Source organism: Schistocerca cancellata, chromosome 3 (genome assembly GCF_023864275.1).
Source record: "Schistocerca cancellata isolate TAMUIC-IGC-003103 chromosome 3, iqSchCanc2.1, whole genome shotgun sequence".
NCBI lineage: Eukaryota > Metazoa > Arthropoda > Insecta > Orthoptera > Acrididae > Schistocerca > Schistocerca cancellata.
In genome coordinates, this window is record NC_064628.1 from 855,445,471 (window position 1) to 855,469,252 (window position 23,782).

The 23,782-nt window shown below is 43.5% G+C and overlaps 1 protein-coding gene across 1 annotated transcript in view; it reads right to left on the minus strand.

Moving 5' to 3' along the window:
- The window catches only part of LOC126176609 (solute carrier family 22 member 7-like), a 726,639-nt gene that overhangs the window by 116,773 nt on the left and 586,084 nt on the right, over positions 1–23,782 (minus strand). The window contains exons 3-4 of the mRNA XM_049923769.1: positions 21,255–21,485; positions 12,773–12,930 (exon numbers count right to left, since the gene is read on the minus strand). Of these exons, the coding sequence (XP_049779726.1) occupies positions 12,773–12,930; positions 21,255–21,485 (389 nt within the window). The remainder of the gene's footprint in view (positions 1–12,772; positions 12,931–21,254; positions 21,486–23,782) is intronic.

Here is a 23,782-nt window from a genome sequence, read left to right on the forward strand (position 1 = left end):
AGCGCATTGCGATATTTTTGCCAGTAATTCCACTTTTAGTTCGCTTGTTCTTGGGCTGTGTCATCTTTTGCCCAGAAAATTCATTTTCAATAAATACCATCATGTCTTCATACAGATGCTTCATATTGACTGTAGCGTTTCTCCTTTCGGCGTTATTATTTGTTTTATCCTCGTCAACTGCCACCGTTACCTTACGTGTAGTCGTGCTGACTGCATCTGTTTGCCCATTTGATGTCGAGTGCAGTGCAAGGCCTCTCCACATTAAGAAAGTGGGGCTGGCCACTGGAGTCTTAAGCGAAGCACACGTCCTGACTCGCCCGGAAAGTGTTCCATTAGGTTCAGGTATGGACTATGGACAGGCCAGTCCATTCCAGGAATGTTATTGTCCACAAACGATTGCCTCATAGATGCTGCTTTGTGACAGGGTGCGTTGTCGTGCTAATCCAAACAAATAACGTCTCCTAAGTGGCCCTGTACCGTGCGCAGTACACGGTGCTGTTAAATGAGTTGATATGCTTCCGAATTTAGCGTTGTTTTCTTAAGGGGAGCTGGAGGTGCCTATGCTGCCCATGTTAAAATCACTAAGTTTGAGGAACATTTATGAATAAACTACCAAATAGAAAAAATTGAATTTTTTTTTACACATAGAGTGGTTTAGTATTGCAGTTATGACAGAGAGATTTTGGAGTATCTTTTCTAGTTTCCTTCCAATTATTTCTTGTATTAATGACCCAAATTTTTTTTACAAATAATTGCTTTATAATTAAACTGAAATGAAACTACTGAACATATTGCCAAATGCCTGTGTTACACTGTAAGTTTGATCACTAGGAGAGCTGTATAAAAATTTCATCTCTCTAGCTTGAGTGGATTTTGAGAAAATGTTCCTTATATTCGAAAAATTCTAATTTACGAGAAATGGCTATCAAAGTTTCTCAATACATTCCTGCACTATAGGACGGAATATCAGGGTCTTCTTCTTCATCCTCCAAAAGCTTCCTCTTCTGTCTTCTTTTCTGGCCTGTTGTTCCATCATACTTCATATGCCTTTCTATTCTTTCTGCTCCTCTTATCCTTTCTCTGTCAATATTTCTTAGTGCTCATACAGTGTTCACCGCAGCTGTAAATCCTAATGCCTTCAGAACTTCACACTTCACACTGTTCCCTTGGTTGTAGGTTGCTATTGCATCATAAATGCCAAAGTGCAGCGTTTTTATGCTTACAAACACCCTTTTAGGAGTCACTTTCCAAATCAAATTGTTTACGCTCTCATTAGGATTCTGCATCTTTCCGTGTAGACATTTGTGTAACAATTCTGGCTGTGCTAAGTCATGAAAAATATCATAACTGTCACTAACATATTCATGAAATCTGTCACTTCCACCAGTCAGCTTCTTGCTAGAAGATGTCACAGGGCTATGGCCGGGCATGTGTTGCTTAGCAGAAGAACGCACTGTTTCAGTAATTGTAGTATCGCAACTTGGTATTAGTGTTAATTTTCTTTTACCTACTTTCTTCCTCTTCTTATATACACGGTTACTAAAACGTGGCATCGTAACCAGAACAACGCTTTACACAAGAAGTATAATACTACCAACAACAGGCGCAACACTGAACTAATTCGAAACGGTAAACAGCAAAGAGACGATGTTCCGCGCTCTTAGCGCTTCATTTGTCACAGAAAACAATGTAGCCAACCCTGCACACTCGCTGTATGCGTAACATAAGGCGCTGTATGCGTAACAGGCCGAGAAAATCCCAAGCAGTTCGCCAGGAAGTGACGAGAGGGTGTTAGATGCATTCAGCGCCCGCCCATTTCCTCTGCAGGCGTGGGGGAAAATGGTAATAACTTCACTTCCAGGGCGAGTAGAACAATAATTCAAAGTTTACATTAAAGAGGAATGTTTCAATTAATTTTCGGTAGCAAAAAAAAATCGTAATTTTTCGGATTTGACCACCTCCGGCTCCCCTTAAGCGCAGGAAAAGCAGTAGACAGTAATTACTAAAAACATTGCCATATCATAACACCAACTGCAGGGTACTTTACTGTTGACACTACACATGATCTTAGGTAACGTTCAGTAGGTTTTTGCCGAACGCAAACCCCTCCACTATATTGCCACAGGGTATCACGTGATTCATCACTCTAAACAATTCGTCTCCAATCACCGACTGTCCAGCGGCGTCGCTCTATACGCGGCCTAGAGCATTGCTTAGCACTTACAAGGGGAGGCGACGACGTTTGGGACGCGGATTTACCGCAAACGTCGTACACTCGTAGTACTTTACGAGGACAACAAAATGTGTAAGCAGTAGCGCGTACTTCTCAAGCGTTATTGAGAAAATCGCAAGATAATTTCGGTCGTCAAACACACATCTGTGAGTGGCCATTTTTATCATGAAGGGGCGGCAGCCGAGTGGTTAGCGTTGAAGCTCTGTAATCACTGCATCGCTGGTTCGAGTCCCGTTCCTCAGTTTCTTTATTTTCAACACAGTCATTTTCTTTACTATTTATATTACAATTGATATAATGGGAAGAATACGTGTAATCGGATGATCTTTTATTAAATTTACAATGTTATTTGGCAGTCTACAAATTTTTAATATCACAAATAATATAACAGTCATAACTATCGTCTGGTAAACTACCAAACGCATAAAGTGAAACTGAAAATGCATGCTTGTCCGTGATTTGAGAAATCCCTTATACCTGGAAGGAGCCCGAAACGACTTGTTACCTCCAAGTTTTGACAGGCACAGACGGCTTAATCGTCTCTTTCGACATTACGAGTACAAGTTGCAGAATGGTATTTTTCGTACAAACATGTAAAGTTAAACGGCACCAGCTGCATTGAATAAATGCTATGTTTCCGCATACGCAAGGTCTTTTGAGATTTTCCGTAGAAAAATAAACCTCGTTAACATTTTCAAAAACCTCTTTCAGCCGATAATTTTGAAGAAAGCCATGCATAACGCAGTATTTCCTCAAATATCGGCGCTGATAATTCGTCATGCAGTATCGAGTGTATTTTAATAGCGTCTTCAAGAGAAGCACTTTCTCATTCTCTTTCGGTGAAATACGAATAATTTTGAAGACACGGACAAGCATACAATTTCAGTATCACTTTATGCGTTTCATCGTTTACTAGTCGAAAGTTATGAATATTATATTATTTGTGATAATAAAAATTTGTAGACTGCCAGATAAGATTGTAAATTTAACAAAAGTTCATCAGTTTACACGTATTTTTCCCATTATATCAACTGTAATATAAATAGTTAAGAAAATGACTGTGTTGAAAATAAAAAAGAAAGCTGACGAACGGGACTCGATCCATCGATGCAATGATTACGGGGCTTGGACGCTAACCACTTTTATTTTCTAACCACATTTTTTTATTTCACAGAAACAGTAACAAAAATGGCTACAATGAAATGACATAAATAAGGTGACAGATAATTACAGCATTCGAAGAATGAGTCTTTAGCAGTAGCACAATTTAGCTCATTCACTGTCATCTTCAACTGGTGGCGGTTCAGCACGCACATTGTCTTCTTCTGCAGCCGGTTCCTCATCATTATTTCCCAGACCCAAATTAATCATTCAGTAAATCCTTGACGTGTGTTCCTTCCAGGGTAAATTACGTGGACAGAAGAGCAGTCGCGAACAGCGACATCGCAAAGTCCTTCACTGCCTTGTTATTTTTGTCAGTTCCAGGCTTCTAAACGCATCCATAGGGAGTTCAAGATCTCCCTCTATATCAGACACCAGATGTTCGTGGTCATATTCTAGCATCTGCTGTACTATTGATTTATTTTGTATGGGTGACTTACAGGTGAGGTCACGGTCGGGAACGTGACCCAACCCATTCCTTCTCTACTAGGAATCCAGTTCCTAACCAATACCCATTCTGTTGAAGACAATTCGGAGCATGTTACCATATTTCTTATTGTGATTCTTATATTTAACTATTTTCTCGAATTCATTTTCCATATACATCTTGTATTCAATATGTTCATCGCTGCCAATATTGTTAAAAACATAACTTGTATATTTGCTCATTAACCAAATCACTGCATTATTTTTTGACTGAGGGTGGTCTAAAGAAAATGTTAGTCGGTACATTGTTTGCTGAAGTTCTTGTTATTTGAGCAGTTTTCTCCCTAGTCCACCTCCAGTTGGTAATCCGATTTCCACATGTGTAACGATGAGGCACACTATCAACGAGGTGGCGTTTTCTGCAGAGGTTAGTGTCACTTAACCGATGGCAAAGGGACGCTCATTAATGCTGATGATGTTATTGACTACCTTGTACCACGCTGTTCTCACATCAGAGAAAGAACATCACTAATGATGTTTTTCCAGACCACATTCCATGCTATTCCAGCATATTTAGTTTCTATGTTATTTTTCCTTTCATGTTTCCATCTTTCAGCTAAAATCGCCTTTGCTGTAACGTTTTTGGAGTTTAAAAGCTTTTTGCTGAGATAACTTCGTTCAAGGTAATACTCCCTAATGTGTTTTAGCTTAAAACTTATTTTTTGTATATTTATCGGCGGCTCTACACTTTCTGGCCTGACAATATCGTATAGTTTTGCTGTAATGCACACTGGATCATTACACATTATGCTCCATGTTCGTTTGACATACAATGCCATCGCTTTAGACTTGATATCGGTTAGACCCATTCCTCCATTGCTTGGATCCAAAACTGCTGTCTTCACTGGCACTCGAAACAATTCCCCTTTCCACAATAACTTTGCTAAGGTGGACATGATCGTCTTCGCCACCATTGATGGAATGGGGAGAACCTGTGCTATGTAGTAGACCTTGGATAAAATATGTGTTGATAAACAGTATCCTCTGGAACTGGTCTATGCTACGTTGACACTTTTCAATCAAAGCTCCCTTGATTTTTCTTGCCACCTCCTGCCAATTTATTGCTATCATTTTTAAAAGGTGAGTTGTCAATGCCATTCCAAGAGCTTTGTGTTCATTAACATGGTTCGCCCACTCAATGGGCAAGTTAGCAAGCCGCTTTATATTTAGAAATTTACTTTTGTTTTTATTTACCCTCGCAACCGATGCGGAACAGTATTTTGCAAGTACCATCTCTAGCTGTGTCACATCTGTTTGGTCTCTGATGATTACGCCTACATCGACGGCTACCGCCGCTTCATGGTAAAAATGGGCACTCACAGGTATATATTGGACGACTGAAATTATCTTGCGATTTTCTCAATAACGCTTGAGGAGTACTCGCTACTGCTTACACATTTTGTTGTCCTCGTGGAGTACTACGAGTGTACGAAGTTTAGAGTAAATCCACGTTCCAAACGTTGTGGCCTCCCCGTGTTAGTACAGATGTGTGTGGCTTCGGAAAAGCAGCTCGACCACTACATTGCATTCTATTTTACACCCTACGGAGAGTAATTGTGTTAGTGGGACTGCTGGCAGCACTTTGGGACTGAAGAATGATTCTTTGCACTGATTTCATTCGGTTTTCTGACAACCACCCTCCGCAATGTTCGAAGGTACCTTCCCATCAGTACGTGTGGTCTGATACGTATCGTCTGCCTACCACATGCTTTAGCTCTAGCTGTGGCTTCGCGACTGCGGTTCACATCCAGATAGCCAACAGTCGACTCGCAGCTGTAGGAGGGTTGGCATGTCCCCGATGGATTTGTTATTCAGGTGACATCCGACAGCTAGTCCACGTTCATAGTCACTGAGCTCTCGTGACGCACCCAGTTGCTGTTCATGCATCTCTACTACTTATACACTCCTTTTATACTGGCGGGGCCCGCCTCTGGTGACATCTAGTAGTCAATTCCGCATTACGTAGGGGTGTCTGGATACTTTTCATCATGTAATGTATATCACGAGGCATCATGGTGACACGATTCCGTCTGTATGTATGTCCTAAGGGTTTCGTTTTGTACCGAAAATTGTAGTTTAGGTAATATTTTGGATATCAAGCAGAAATATAAAGCTTCTATAGCATCTGATAGCTGGAAACATCTCTGGTTGGATGTCACACGGAAAAGTAAAGCTTCAATAGCAACTGAGTAACAGTGGGCAGCCGTCCGCTGTGGCCGAGTCGATTATAGGCGCTTGAATCCGGAACCGTGCTCCTGCTACGGTCGCAGCTTCGAATCCTCCCTCGGGCATGGATGTATGTGATGTCCTTAGGTTCAAATGGCTCTGAGCACTATGGTACTTAACATTTCAGGTCATCAGTCCCCTAGAACTTAGAACTAATTAAACCTAACTAACCTAAGGACATCACACACATCCATGCCCGAGACAGGATTACAGCCTGCGACCGTAGCGGTCGCGCGGTTCCAGACTGAAGCGCCTAGAACCGCTCGGCCAAACTGGCCGGCGATCACGACTTCAACTTCACATCACCACACAGAGACAAAATACCACTAAATATATCTGTGCCTTACCTTACAACATAAACTAATTAGCCACTTTCAGTGTGTATGTTTGTGCGTGCTACATATCCAGCTCAACTAGTTTTCGTATTACTAAGGATACTTGACTTTTGGACTGGACGTGGTTAAGATTTCGTAAAACCGTAATAAAAATATGGAGTGAGCAACAGTGGCCGCTCGAATTGTCGTAGACATGCCGACCATCACCCTTTATTTTAGAAAAATTTATTTACGTTACAAATCGAGCTCTTCGAGCAGTGTTTGCAGATAAATAAAATTGTCACAAAATGTGTATCTACTTCTACCTTTATATGAACCGCTGAGAACCAGAGTGGTCTAAGACAAATAAAATTAGTTCTGAGTTACACCACGCAGTTTACGCATAATGCACGGAAATTTGGTGCGGTGTAACGATAACTCGCAATTGAGCCACTTGAGATCTCCAAACATATTCTTCCTCTCACGCCATAGTGAAGTGCGTTCGTGGGAACAGTGGTATAACTGAAGCGGCGAGGCCACATGGTCTTGTTGTTGTGTATTTTTTTGCGTGTTTATTTCCGCTCTAAAATCGAAAAGGCATTGTAACAGTGCCACTAACTATCAGCAATGTTTTCTTTGTTTAGATCTGTAATGTCCAGTTGCTATTAAAGTAGAAATTGTATTTATAAGGGAAGTTTGCACTCCATGTTGAAGTCTAGGTTAAAACCCACACTAGTCACGCAGTGATGTCTCACATTAAATGCATAAACCATAATACACATCTGTCTCAACAATGACACCGAGGCAAAAAAGGAAAGACATGGTGACATTCCTCCCGTACATCCGTCCGGTGCAACCAACTGACAACTGCAAGTTCGGCTCAGGAATCTGAACCTGGACATGTTGACGTTTTCGCAGAGGAAGATGGTGTATACGGTGAAACAGAATAAACAGGATACATTGCTGAGCTATTAGACAGACTCAGTAGGTAACATTCTGGTGGTTAAGAACAATAATGCAATTATTTTAACCGAATTTCTGAGAGAGAAGTGCATAATGGGAGCAAAAAGTGCAAACTCACATTAATTGTATGACATCATATTTATGTTTCATAAATAAATCGCAGTTACGGAGATTAAAACACAGCGTATTCCTTCTCAGGTATTCAGCTCCATCGTAACGTGCGAAAAATTGAATTCTACCACTTTGGCTTTCAGCGACTCATATCATATCTGCATTTGCGAATAGGTGCGGTGTGCATTGGTGACAATGAAAACTTGTGTCGTGCCGGTACTCGAACGCGGATCTCTCACTTTAAGCTGGCGGTCGCCTCGACCGTCTGGGCCACATGAGCGTTGTCCCCAATGCACAATGGAGACATAGTTTAGTCATATTCGCAAATGCGAATATGGTTCCACATTTCGTACTGCTGACCACCGCTGCAGTGTGAGTTGCACCAGACACGCATGCATATTGAAGGACACTGCAACACATTAGAACAACACATGCACGGCAGTTTAGTACTTGTACCTTTATCACTGCGTGAAGAGTTTGACAGAGCACTGAAAGACCTCAGTCGAAACAAGGCCCCCGGAGTAGACAACATTCCATTGGAACTACTGACGGCCTTGGGAGAGCCAGTCCTGACAAAACTCTACCATCTGGTGAGCAAGATGTATGAGACAGGCGAAATACCCTCAGACTTCAAGAAGAATATAATAATTCCAATCCCAAAGAAAGCAGGTGTTGACAGATGTGAAAATTACCGAACAATCAGTTTAATAAGCCACAGCTGCAAAATACTAACACGAATTCTTTACAGACAAATGGAAAAACTAGTAGAAGCCAACCTCGGGGAAGATCAGTTTGGATTCCGTGGAAATACTGGAACACGTGAGGCAATACTGACCTTACGACTTATCTTAGAAGAAAGATTAAGGAAAGGCAAACCTACGTTTCTAGCATTTGTAGACTTAGAGAAAGCTTTTGACAATGTTGACTGGAATACTCTCTTTCAAATTCTAAAGGTGGCAGGGGTAAAATACAGGGAGCGAAAGGCTATTTACAGTTTGTACAGAAACCAGATGGCAGTTATAAGAGTCGAGGGACATGAAAGGGAAGCAGCGGTGGGGAAGGGAGTAAGACAGGGTTGTAGCCTCTCCCCGATGTTATTCAATCTGTATATTGAGCAAGCAGTAAAGGAAACAAAAATAAATTTCGGAGTAGGTATCAAAATCCATGGAGAAGAAATTAAAACATTGAGGTTCGCCGATGACATTGTAATTCTGTCAGAGACAACAAAGGACTTGGAAGAGCAGTTGAACGGAATGGATGGTATCTTGAAGGGAGGATATAAGATGAACATCAACAAAAGCAAAACGAGGATAATGGAATGTAGTGGAGTTAAGTCGGGTGATGCTGAGGGAATTAGATTAGGAAATGAGACACTTAAAGTAGTAAAGGAGTTTTGCTATTTGGGGAGCAAAATAACTGATGATGGTCGAAGTAGAGAGGATATAAAATGTAGACTGGCAATGGCAAGGAAAGCGTTTCTGAAGAAGAGAAATTTGTTAACATCGAGTATAGATTTAAGTGTCAGGAAGTCATTTCTGAAAGTATTTGTATGGAGTGTAGCCATGTATGGAAGTGAAACATGGACAGTAAATAGTTTGGACAAGAAGAGAATAGAATCTTTCGAAATGTGGTGCTACAGAAGAATGCTGAAGATTAGATGGGTAGATCACATAAATAATGAGGAAGTATTGAATAGGATTGGGGAGAAGAGAAGTTTGTGGCACAACTTGACCAGAAGAAGGGATCGGTTGGTAGGACATGTTCTGAGGCATCAAGGGATCACCAATTTAGTATTGGGGGGCAGCGTGGAGGGTAAAAATCGTCGGGGGAGACCAAGAGATGAATACACTAAGCAGATTCTGAAGGATGTAGGTTGCAGTTGGTACTGGGAGATGAAGAAGCTTGCACAGGATAGAGTAGCATGGAGAGCTGCATCAAACCAGTCTCAGGACTGAAGACCACAACAACAACAACCTTTATCACGAGTGAAACAATATGTTACCTTACAACTGTTATCATTATGATGGAAACAGCCTATTTGATGGCTTACATTGATGATTCTGCCAGAAACAAAACCAAAGACAAGCGTGAACAATGCGCTGTTGTAGCCTGATATCGAAGAGTCTGGTCCGCATTGAACGGTTTCATCAACAGAACGTACCAGTGATTGAACATTTCGCGCTACAATTATCTGGGCTGGTGTGAAGGTACTTTTCTTACAGTGCAGGTGCAAGGCAGTTGCAATAAGGGCTGATTGTGTTACAGATTAATTTACGTCCACACACTCGCCAGAAGCGATGATCTGTGTCTGAAGATTTTTATGTAGTGCTGGGACTCACCTTGCGTGCAAGCACGACTGGGACCGTAACATCAGAAACGAAAGAAGAATCAAAACGGTAGAAGTTTTGACAAAGAGTGGATGGTAACACTGGATATCGCGGGAAAAAGTAAAGACAGAATAATGAAATTAAACAAGTGGACTATTGTTCATTATTAGAGATAGATCAAACATGGAGCAGAAATATCAGTGATCTGTACAGTACACATAAAAACGAATGTAAGAAGCGAGAGTGAAGAAAACCACTCACACCGACCGGTATCTCAAAGGTACCAGCTACCATCACCCAAAGCAGAAACGCTCTATACTGAGTACAATGGTACACTGTGCGGAGCTCGTATCAAGAGCTGGTAACCAGTGAAACGAGCTCAACCAGGTACGCAACGTATTGAAGGAGAACGGCTGCATTAACCGACAGATTTGCAAAGCCATCTTTCTGGAGAAACATTAGCAAGAAGACACCTGAAAGGCAGTGAAAAATCTTTGGTTTTTGCCGTTCTGTAGCTCAGTAACAGGAAATAGTAACCGGTTCCCTAAAGGCGCATAAAATCGTTTCGGTCTTCGGGGCTCCAGCCAAAAATTCGACAGCTCATGAGTCCTCTGAAACACAATGTAAGCCTTCCAACGCAAGGCGTGTATACAATGCCGTCTAGTTGTGGGCACACTTACGTCGGATACACTGTGCGTACCACTAAACAGCGCCTTGTGGAACACGAGAGGGCTACCGCCTGCGGTATCCCGAGAAATCACAGACAGCAGGAAACAGAAGATGTACACTGAATTGCATTCGACAAGACATCTGACATTAAACGGATCAGTAGTTTCTGGAGTAGCGTCATAAAAGACTGACAACACCCTTAATAAACATTCAGCTCTGCAGCTGAACACAGCTTGGAACACAGCCACTGGAAGGCTCAGGCGGGCTCGCAACGATAAAATTACCAAATAAGGCACCGCAGTGAGTAGCAGTGTTTTCGCAGAAGGTAGCTTGGCCACATAAGGGCAGCAGCAGCATGCACTCGACAGTCAGTGCCTCGCCAACTACACTCATGCTCATAAATTAAGGATAATTGCAGAATGCGGTGCCACACAACGTGGCACTAGACAAAACTGGCGCTAATAGCATAGGCACATATGGAACACACACGACACAGATCTGTAAGTCCACGGTATTGGTGATAAGTTGAGAAAACCGCTTGGAAACACGTGTGCTACAAAACGCCACTGTTTCCTGCGCATGTACCCCCACATCAATATGGGATATGATCACAGTGCTCAAGTACACAGGCCGCACAACAGGTTGATATACTCTGGATCAGGTAGTCGAGCAGCTGCTGGGGTATAGCCTCCCATTCTTGCACCAGTGTCTGTCAGAGCTCCTGCAGAGTCCTAGGGGTTTTAAGACGTGTAGCAATAGGTCGACCAAGAGGGGGTTTAGGTGTGGAGAACAGGCAGGCCGCTCCATTCGCCTGATATCTTCCGTTCCGATGTACTCCTGCACGGTGGCAGCTCGGTGGCGCCGTGCGTTATCATTCATCAGGAGGTAGGTGGGACCCACTGCACGCACCACTGAAAAGGCGGACATACTGGTGCAAAATGACGTCCCAATACACCTGACCTCTTACAGTTCCTCTGTCAAAGACATGCAGGGGTGTATGTGCATCGATCATAACCCATCACACACCATCAAACCACGACCTCCATATAGGTCCGTTTCAAGGACATTAAGGGGTTGGTATCTGGTTCCTGGTTCACGCCAGATGAAAACCCGGCGGGAATCACTGTTCAGACTATACCTGGACGTCCGTGAACATAACCTGGGACCACTGTTCCAGTGACCAAGTACTCTGTTCTTGACACCAGGCTTTACGGTCCCTCCTGTGACCAGGGGTCAGGGGAATGCACCTTACAGGTCTCCGGGCGAATAAACAATGTCTGTTCAGTCGTCTGTAGACTGTGTGTCTGGAGACAGCTGTACCGGTGGCTGCGGTAAGGTCCCGAGCAAGGCTACCTGCAGTACTGCGTGGACGTCTGTGGGCACTGAAGGTGAAATATCGGTCTTCTTGTGGTGTTGTACACTGTGGACGTCCGTACTGTAGCGCCTGGACACCTTTCCTGTCTGCTGGAATAGTTGCCATAATCTTGAGATCACACTTTGTGGCAAACAGAGGACCCGTGATACGACCTGCTGTGTTTGATCAGTCTCCAGTCGCCCTAGTACTCTAACCCTCATAACGTCATCAATATGTGCTCTTCGAGCCATTTTCAACACACCATTAACACGTCTGAACAAAAACTTCCTGGCAGATTAAAACTGTGTGCCCGACCGAGACTCGAACTGGCAGAAGTAAAGCTGTGAGTACCGGGCGTGAGTCGTGCTTCGGTAGCTCAGTTGGTAGAGCACTTGCCCGCGAAAGGCAAAGGCCCCGAGTTCGAGTCTCGGTCGGGCACACAGTTTTAATCTGCCAGGAAGTTTCATATCAGCGCACACTACGCTGCAGAGTGAAAATCTCATTCTGGACGTCTGAACAAGTCTGCACAGTTACTCGCTGTACCGGACTCTGAAATGCACCAACATACCTCTGCGTATGTGGACTGCTGCCAGCGTCACCGAGCGCCGACCGCAGGTCAAATGAACCGGCATGGTCATACCCCGAGGTCATTTAAACCCGCAAACCGCCCACCAGAGCGTTGTTTCACCATGTATCAGCATTATCCTTAATTTATGAGCATGAGTGTAATTCTTGGCTCAAAGCTCCTGGACATATGTCCACGTGACCCGGATGCAAGCTCGAGAAAAGTTATCAAGCAAGAAAAGAGTAAAGAGACAGGAGAAGCCCTCTGTCGGAGTAGTTACCCGTTCTTTCCATGACAAATACTTTTAAGGTTTTCTAAACTTCGCTCTCGCGATGCTGCAACACATTGCTTCCCCCTACTCACCTACAGATACCGCCGACTCCAGCATGACGCCTCCAGCACCCCCCACCAGCGACTCCGCCACGACAAACAGCGGGAGCAGAGACGGAGAGAACAGCATCACCACCCTGCTGACGACGTGCATCACCACGCAGGCCAACTGCAGCGGGCGACGTCCGTACCTGCAACCAGCGTATATCCGCTTGCTTCACAAATGTAACATTTCCCAGATTTTTTTCTGTAAAATGTGTCAAGACACAAAGGAATTGAAGACATTAGCTGCCATCCTCGCCGTAATTATACACTACTGGTCATTAAAATTGCTACACCAAGAAGAAATGCAGATGATAAACGAGTATTCATACTAGAACTGCCATGTGATTATATTTTCACGCAATTTGGGTGCATTGATCCTGAGAAATCAGTACCCAGAACAACTACCTCTGGATGTAATAACGGTCTTGATAATCCTGGGCATTGATTCAAACACAGCTTGGATGGCGTGTACAGGTACAACTGCCCATGCAGCTTCAACACGACACCACAGTTCATCAGGAGTAGTGACTGGCGTATTGTGACGAGCCAGTTGCTCGGCCACCATTGACCAAACGTTTTCAATTGGTGAGAGATCTGGAGAATGTGCTGGCCAGGGCAGCAGTCGAACATTTTCTGTATCCAGAAAGGTCCGTACAGGACCTGGAACATGCGGCCGTGCATTATCCTGCTGAAGTTTACGGTTTCGCACGGATCGCATGAAGGGTAGAGCCATGGGTCGTAACACATCTGAAATGTAACGTCCATTGTTCAAAGTGCCGTCAATAAGAACAAGAGGTGACCGAGAAGTGAAACCAGTGGCATCCCAGACCATCACGCCGGGTGATACGCCAGTATGGCGATGACGAAGACACGCTTCCAATGTGCGTTCACCACGATGTCGTCAAACACGGATGCGACCATCATGATGCTGTAAAAAGAACCTGGATTCATCCGAAAAGATGACGTTTTGCCATTCGCACACCCAGGTTCGTCGTTGAGCACACCGTCGCAGGCGTTCCTGTCTGTAATGCAACGTCAAGGGTAACCGCAGCCATGGTCTCCGAGCTGATAGTCCATCCTGCTGCAAACGTCGTCGAACTTTTTGTGCAGATGGTTATTGTCTTGCAAACGTCCCCATCTGTTAACTCAGGGATCGAGACGTGGCTGCACGATCCGTTACAGCCATGCGGATAAGGTGCCTGTCATCTCGACTGCTAGTGATACGCGGCTGTTCGGATCCAGCACGGCGTTCCGTATTACCGTCCTGAACCCACCGATTCCATACTCTGCTAACAGTCATTGGATCTCGACCAACGCGAGCAGCAATGTCGCGATACGATAATCCGCAATCGCGATAGGCTACAATCCGACCTTTATCAAAGTCGGAAACGTGATGGTACGCATTTTTCCTCCTTACAGGAGACATCACAACAAAGTTTCACCAGGCAACGCCGGTCAACTGCTGTTTGTGTATGAGAAATCGGTTGGAAACTTTCCTCATGTCAGAACGTTGTATGTGTCGCCACCGGCGCCAACCTTGTGTGAATGCTCTGAAAAGCTAATCATTTGCATATCACAGCACATTATTCCTGTCGGTTAAATTTCGCGTCTGTAGCACGTCATCTTCGTTCGTGTGGCAATTTTAATGGCCAGTGGTGTATATCTGGTGTCGCGTCTTTCGGTTATTTTGATCCTGCAGCCATTATGAATCAAGACACAAAGGAATTAGACATTAGCTGTCAGGAAGAATTCATTTAAATGAATGGGAAAAGTTGAAAATTTGTGCCTGACCAGGATTAGAACCTCTGTCTCTTACTTAATTTTTTTTATTATTAAACGCGAAGTTTTGGATCCGGTGGGGTGCGAACTAGGAACACACCACACGCTGCTACCTTACAGTTCTTGGACAATATTAATTTTTTTTTCTTTTTTTGCTTGTAACGGCAAGAAAGAACGGACACAGGGGCAACTTAAGGCTGGGTGGAGACAAGGCGGGCCGTGGCCTAACCACGATGCCTCCCCCCACCTTTCTCCCCCCCTACTGTCACTGCGCTGGACTATCACATAGTACCGCCCTTTTTCTTATTTATCTTTTATTTTTATTTATCTGAAATTACTTGCTACTCTAAAAAGGAAGGAACATGGTGGGACAAAATCTTACATGGCTTCCACCACTTAAAAAGAAAAAAAGTGTATCAATTTTAGTCTTACCGTGCAACAACTTATTTTTCCATTACTTAAACAACAAAAAGTCTAACAGAGCCACAAAAATTAAATAAACTGTGGAAAGATACATCCTGAAGGGGACGGTAATGAGAATTCCACGACGACCGGTTAACTCACGTCTTTTTTTGTCAATTTTACCAAAAACAAGGTAACAGGAATGAAACATTCCAATAGTAAAGGATTTCTACACATCATCCAACTCCTTGACGACTAAAGACGAGATACAGCATATTCGCAAAAAGTGGACGACAGTGTGGCAACCTATCCCTTGGGCAGAAACCATATACTGGAAAAAGGCACAAGGTTCCGGGTCATAACCGCTCCCCATCACGTAATGAACATAGAGCCCGATATGCTACACAACTGTATTGTTCTCTGTTCTGGGGAACAAGTTTGAATCGGGACGCAGGAGAATGTCAGTGGAGATTGTCGCTTCCGTCCTCCTGGCAAGAAATGCCAACTGTCGGCGGAGCCAACTGCAATAACTGTGTTCACATGCGACCAAGCGGTGACATAAATGTATTTTTTTCATGGCAACAACTGCATCAGTCCAATACGAAAAAGTCAAACGTTGATGGAGACAGGGTTATGAACGACTTGGTACCACGATAACACAGGGGTAGGCTGACACTGGATCAAACAACCTCCCATTCTGTGTCTGGTGATGGGGACTCCACAGAGGAAACGTGATTTGGAAACGTACAGCGGTATACTAGCATTTTTACAGAGAGATCAGGTTGGGTTCAAATGGCTCTGAGCACTATAGGACTCAACAGGTGAGATCATCAGTCCCTTAGAACTACTTAAACCTAACTAACATAAGGTCATCACACACATCTATGCCCTAGGCAGGATTCGAACCTGCGACCGTAGCGGTCGCGCGGTTCCAGACTGAAGCGCCTAGAACCGCTCAATCCTGAAGTAACTGACATAAAAAAAAGTTCACGAATATGCCTTAATTTATTATTTATCCTACCAACATCTATTGGCGGGGTTAAGCTCTTGGGTCGGAGACAGGCAAAAAGGCGAGCTATAAGTCACTGGGGGACGCAAAGACACTTTAAAGTAGTGCGCCGAAGAAGTAAATCAGAAGCCTTATCCTGAACACATCAGGGAGGCCAAAATCTCCCTCCAACAGGGGTCGCGCCATAGCCGGATAGCGCACTAGAAAAATAGGGTTTCACCAGATAAACGTGCTAGATAATCGATGTAACTTTCGGGACATCATCGCAGGAAAGGCACAAATTTGGGCAACAAAATAAGATTTGCACAACACGTAAGTTTCCAAGGACTGAAAGTTATGAAGTAACGAGAGAGAGCGACGCGAGTGATTAAGGATCGCTCGTTGAATCCAGTCCGTGACGGATGTCCAGTTTAACCCACCAATCTTCATCGGACAACAATCGATAACAATACCCAACGATCGATGGCGGGCGACCGCAAAAGCCCATGGAATCTCAACCGCGTCAGATCCCCGCACACTGAGTAATCAGTGTCTCCGGTCGTTAAGCTGTGCATCCTACAGTCTTTGAGCATCGGTATGTCGTCATGAGTAGGAAGAAGCACCATAAAGCCAACGGCGCACGCGCGAACGATAAACGTTTCGCCCGATAACGACCTGCCATCCAGTCGAGCAGCTATGGGCCTCAGAAGAAGCGTGAGTAACGAAATAGATAGCGGACTACACCTCGACACACTTCTATGGGGGGAGGGGGGGGGGGCGGGAAGACCACCGTTCACATCAGTAGACGCCTGAAAGCCAGTAACTAGAGACGTGAACATCCTCCGTGCAGCATCATTAAAACCAACAGCTGTCAACACTCGCTACAGAAAAACTTGACTAACCCCGTCACTCGCACGATTAAAATCAATGGAAAGTAGACCTCCCGTTAAAATGACAGAGGAGGCAGTCGAGATCACGACATTCAGCAAGCGAGTACGACCCAGAAGACAGCTTTGATAACGCGCGACCACGCCAGCGAGCAAAATCGACTGACGGCTGTTTATCTCCAGTGCGACTATTTTATGACTAAAATTCAGTAGCGTCCCGTCTTTTTGGTAATTAAAACAATTCTTCCGATCTTAATGGAGGGTGGGATGTAGACCCCTTGCACCATTTCATACACCATATACGTTATCGTATCTCCTATTAGAGGCCAAATCCGAACATAAAATTCTTCGGGAAGAACATTCAAACCCGGCAATGTGCGGGAAGGAGAGTGAATTGCAATGTCATGAACGTAATCACGGTGAAAACTGCCAAAAACTCCTCATGGAGAGTTGGCGTAACAACACTATCAAGGAGGAAGTAAAATCAGCAGGCCATATTCCGTCATATTCCACTCCAGCGTAGAGATCGGAAGAATACTGAGAGAGTTCACGCATTATATCTGGTTGGGATGACCACTCGCTACCACCTACAGAACGAATGGTACTGAGACACTTCCTTGGAGGTAACGTTCGAAGCCCAATTAGATCATACACAGACGCCAATTCATACTGGAGAACCGAACGTGGCTGGGATGGCAAACGAAGACCATCTAATTGCAGTATTTTGAGTTACGGGAGTTTCGCCGTCAGGTAATGACATTCATAACTCTCAGTGGGACGTCTCGAGCATAGTCATAAAGATCGCGAAGGACAGCATAATAAAATTCCCGAGAGTTCCTCATTTCACCCGCTTTAACGTTGCTAAATCGCATGAGTGCAGTGCAAAGCCGAGGTGTGGCAGTGGCAGCCCACCATTCCATAAGCGAAGGATACCGCACTTGCAAACGGCTTGCTCGCCCCGCACATGGCAGCGATGACGTCATCCAGAGAGGGGACCGCCAGAGATAACATATTTTGCTGCCAAATATGGCGAGAAAGATGTACCCGCTGCGTGAAGTGGTTAAGAGTCATTGAAACAACACAGTGAAGTCGGCAGGAATTATTTCAACTGACAAATGCTGAATACGTAGTGAAGCAGCCAAATGAAAGTGGTCCAGTCAACTGCTAGAAGTAGCTGTACAGTATGTAAACTACACTAAAGTCGGATATTTTCAGATCTATGTTTCTCGTAGACCCAACGAATTTTTACGTTGTTCACAAATTGCAACACCTTCTAGGATTTTCACACCAATTAGTGCCATATAATCATAGTCTTTTCCAAATGTACGTCCGACCGAAAAGTTTTTCTGGAGTCCAACACCTGGATTCTTCACTACGTGGTTGCAGTACAAATAAGTAATATTATAGTTAGTTATCCACATCCTGTGTATTACAATTGTTCATTATAAAGATTTATAAAATGTTTGTAACTTCTGTCCTGCTGTTTTACACTGAATATGCTAAACATTCAGTAATGCTATTTTCAACTTTTATAGTATTTAACATGGACTTCTGGTCAATAAGTTGTCCTCAACTAAAGTACGTTTGTACTTCCAAGATGTAGTTCTCATTTTAATGAACAACAGGTCACATATTTCTTTTCACTTAAAACTGTGTTGTTAAATACTGTTATGTACATAACCAATATGTATTGATATATTAGATAATTCATCTGTAACTCGATATCTACATTCGAGCTAATGTGTTTAAGTGTGTACATATGCAAGTACGTATTTTGTTTAGCAATCACTTTAATTGATTATGAGCAGAATTTTTCTATATGCTTTGCAAAATGTGCACTCAATGGTTGAGTCCCTAATGCCTTTACCTTAAGGTTTACATTGTTTAAATAATGTTACTCATCGCTACCACTACTATATACATGTGTTGTCAATATTCCTTTAAGCCCAATTTGAGTACATGGTTGGTTACACTGTTGTTATTTATTCCCTCCCCTTCATTATGATACTAGCACTACTGATATACTAAGCTTCTAGTTACGCACTGTAAAGTAACTTCATTAACATACGAAGATTTCCATTAAATATAGTCGATATGTGACAGTAATTGTTTCACTACTATAACTTGGATGCATATGAACACTGAGTGACATTTCAACCCATTTAAGAGCACCGTATTGTAGCTTGTTTTAATGTTATAGGTGCGATTTCCATTACGTTTATGATATAATTGACGTTTGTTTATACACTCATGCATTTCATTACGTATATGCAATGAATATGATACTGTTTAACATTAGGGCTATAAAATGTTTCCTACCTCGCATTTTAACATCTATGTTATCTTATGCCTGGAGATAGAAACTTCGTTTTCTGTTTACATGTGAAACTATACCTAATATGTTCACCAAAGATAGTCTAGTCCTCTACATTACCAAGTAACATGTCATCGAGATATTTTTATACCATACTACAAAAATTTTCTTTTAAAGATCTTTGATGAACTTATCAACATTTTTTATAAAGTAAAATTTACGGTTCGGATCTTCTCTTCAATACTGCTCTGTGTACATTTAGTATTTGTGTGTTTGCTTCAAAAGTCCTGTGTCATAAATTTACATTGATGGCATGCACTACAGATTTTTAGTAATGACTAATGCAATATGGTGGCTTCAACCATTTTAACCCTGTAAGTATTTATGTTATTTTGCACTTCTTTGTAAAGAACAGTTAACATTTTCTGAATACTACATACAATTATTTGTATCTTTTTGTAGTATCCATTAATATGGTCCAAGACTGAACCTGGAAGATATTTGGGTTTAATATAAAAGTTTCTGATAGTTCAATTATGTATTTTATACAAAATTATGTAAGTTGAACGATGCACACAACAGTTACTGGATCAACAATACTTTTGTTGTTTACTACTTAACACTAAAATTCCATCGTCTTGTGTACAACAAAAAAACTGACTGATATCGTCTCCCATACCAGTTTTGTCATTAATGTAAAGTTCTGCACCTGAATTGCAAATGGGTGACCAAGGATCCCGTGAACAGTTCCCATGCTGTGTCACCGAAATTTTCGTTCCATGACAACGCTGGAGGAGAAGGGGGGAGGGGGTAATAGGGGGGGGGGGGAGACTACCTCAATCGGTAAAACGTTCTTCTTTCTTTTACTCCAGATGGCAGAATTTTAGCGTTCAGAAATCAGTCGTGTAGGCAATAAAAATATTTTTGATTCAGCAGCTGTTGTGCGGCTACTGAAATTTACAAAATACAATTGTGGCTGCTCCACAAGAATTCGAAGAAAAAGTATAGTCAGAGAGTTAAATTTCAGCACTGGCTAGGAAGAAATAACGCGACACCCTGGGGCCCTGTTCTCGCCATGCACGCACTCATAAAACATTTGCGAGACATCTGGGGCGATTTTTCAGATAAGACCTGCTTCAGCCTGACCTCACGGAATCATCTTCTCCTTTGTAGGAAGTCGTTTTCCTTCAAGTAAAGGTTCCTCCATACACGTAAACTGCATTTCATGGACGTACTGTGCATTATTCCTACCGCCACATGGTTGCATGAAGAGCTGGTGACCACTTCTGCTGGTTCTAGAATGAGATTTTCACTCTGCAGCAGAGTGTGCGCTGATATGAAACTTCCTGGCAGATTAAAACTGTGTGCCGGAGCGAGACTCGAACTCGGGCCCTTTGCCTTTTGCGGGCAAGTGCTCTACCAACTGAGCTACCCATGCATGACTCACGCCCCGTCCTCACAGCTTTACTTCTGCCAGTACCTCGTCTCCTACCTTCCAAACTTTACGAGTACAGAAGCTCTCCTGCGATCGTTGCAGAACTATCACTCCTGAAAGAAAGGAAATTGTGGAGACATGGATTAACCACAGCCTAGGGGACGTTTCCAGAATGAGATTTTCACTCAAGGACATCCACCCAGGCTGTGGCAAAGCCATGTCTCCACAATATCCTTTCTTTCAGGAGTGCTAGTTCTGCAAGGTTCGCAGGAGAGCTTCTGTAAAGTTTGGAAGGTAGGAGATGAGGTACTGGCTTAAGTAAAGCTGTGAGGACAGGGCGTGAGTCGTGCTTGGGTAGTTCAGTGGGTAGAGCACTTGCCCCCGGAAGGCAAAGGTCCAGAGTTCGAGTCTCGGTCCGGCACACAGTTTTAATCTGCCAGGAATTTTCACTTCTGCTGGTTGTTTGTGAGCTTTCAACTCAGCGAATGCCAGCTCTCCAAATGGGTCACTGCTCCCCTCAGTCATATGTAGCGCTCTGGTGTACTGGCGACTGCAGTGCCACTACCCATTCTTGTACTGACAGACAGAGATTGTTCATATCCTTTAACACCAAATGGTAACAGAAAATACAAAGGTAATAAGAACAGAAAGATTTTTTAAATTACATGTCACCCATGTAGCCTAACAGCAGTCCCAGGACTGCTCCAATGTTCTGTGGATAGAACATGACGTCACTGACGATGTGCATGTCGTCGCAGACCCAGTTCATCTCTGACGGCACCGTCTGAGTGTACCACGTGTCGTCGTACTCCCAGCCGTGCTGGCAGGGCACCTCGGAAGCACCGTCCAGGGCGCTTCCGTTGTACATCAGGCACTTGCTGAATGTCCCTCCTTCCCTGTGTAACATACGTAGAACCTCATTATTAATGCATTTTACAACATAATCTGAAAACTATAGCACTGGATACAACTAGTAAGCTAGGACAAAATCCAGAAACCGTTTGAGAAATTTGGTTTGCACACTGTGTAACATACGTAGAACCTCATTATTAATGCATTTTACAACATAATCTGAAAACTATAGCACTGGATACAACTAGTAATCTAGGACAAAATCCAGAAACCGTTTGAGAAATTTGGTTTGCACACTGTTGTATTGCCTGTCAAAAAACTAGAATCAGCCACAGGACACCAGAGAGAATGATCGTTTACTGATGCTCGCCGCTCCCCTGTGTTTCGTGAGGTGCACTGGATTCATTCCACAGCTGTTTTCTACTGATAGGACTAGAGTGTAACGAACCTCTTTCGGAAGACACCAGTCAGTCCTACTATGTGGACTAAACAGTGAAAGACTTTATGTGGAAATGACAGTTACGATTTAAACTACTAGTACGTTAAATTTGCCTAATTTTCTGACAAAGTGAAGCACCAAGCATGTTGATGAGGTACTCCCATGGCCAACGAGATACCCAATCTCCGCCTGACAGAACACACGTTGGGCAAGCTTGGATGTCAACTCTGCCCTCGTGCCAGAATCCAGGAGATAAATGGTTCAAATGGCTCTGAGCACTATGGGACTTAACTTCTGAGGTCATCAGTCCCCTAGAACTTAGAACTACTTAAACCTAACTAACCTAAGGACATCACATCCATCCATCCCCAAGGCAGGCCAGGAGATAGAGGACGAGTTACAACACATGTTGGTCAGCTTGCTTCGGATACAACGGCAGTAGAACCAATGCATGCATCCAGGACTGAGTGCGCGCAACGCCATACTGCTAATTGGGTTAACACTTCCAGGATTTTTGAAAATTTGACTCGGTTTTTTAGTCACTGCAGTAAGTTCACAAAGCCCTCAACTCATGAATTTTCAATTCGTTTCCTCGTTCCTTTTCGTTGCTTCACTTCTTTTGTGAGGCTCTGAGTGAGAAATGAAGAAGTGGTCTGTGATGGAAAATAAATATTTTTCTACAGGATTAAAACATAATTGAAATGGTGTAAATCCACATTGTTTCATTCATGAATCTATTGCTGCTTTAATATGTTGTTATTTACTTTGCACAAATATGGTCTTAATGTACAAGTTCGTAGAACTGTAAGCGAATGATAATGTGAATGAGCCGTGGCGCGGCTCTCGGGCGCAAGACGCTATCGATTACTCCTCTGGTCGAGGTTGGCACTATGTGCGATCGCGAGCGCCTCCTGTCGGAGCGGGTCCTAACGAGGGAGTGAGGGCGAGTACGGGGGTCTGGGGCGGACAGCAGGGGACAACGGACATTGCAGCCGCACTCTGAGGCCACAAGAGAAGAGTTGTTGTGCACGGCCGAGAAGGGAGCGTTGAGCAAGGCGGCAGTCAGCATCGCTTTCCGGGGGACAGAGAGTTGCGGCAGTCCAGCGAGCAGACACCAGCTCCGGGAGCAGTGCTCCGGTTTGTCGACGTTATGTGGGACGTATTTTGGCGCAGTATAGTTTGCTTGGTACGCATCTGCTGCACCCTTTATGCCCACGTGTGTTGTTCTGTCCGTATGTGCATTGAAAAGGTTACGCTCCGGCTGGAACAGTGGCTTGTGCTTTACGTTCATGCACCCTGACTCATTTGTTTTGCTGCAGGCAGCTGTAATTTCAGAGATTTTTTTTCGTCGCGATTACCTTAGCCCGGTGGTGCCTAGTATCCGAGAACAAGACAGCTAACGTGTGACCTGTTGTTTTGGGCTTTGGAGTCCTGTTTGGGCAACCTAGTTATCACGCACACAAATGTATTGCTGCCGAGTGAGGTTAGTCCTAATCTTGTGGAACTGAGCTTTCAGTGACTGGCTCGTCTGCAAATTAATTAGTTTAACCTTTGTGGTGTGTTGTTTTTTTGCTTTCAATGGTGAATTTCTTGTCATTCATTTGTGTATGTTTCGCCGTTAATGATAACTGTGAGTAAGATAGCAAGGTCTTGAAGGGCTTGCGTATCCTGACAGTAATTTGGCAGCTGTTTAATTTGATTTCTTGTTTATCGGTTTGGTGAAAACTTATGCCAAGTTTACTAATTTCCGCCTGTGGTCCGGAAGTTGGTTTGAAGGTAAATCCGTTGGTAAATCTTTACTGCACCTAACTGTTAACTGATCTTGCGTTGAACAAATGCCATTATTAAATCGTTTCTTGTGTGCTATAAATTGTATTACCATAGACAAGGAGACAGGGCACA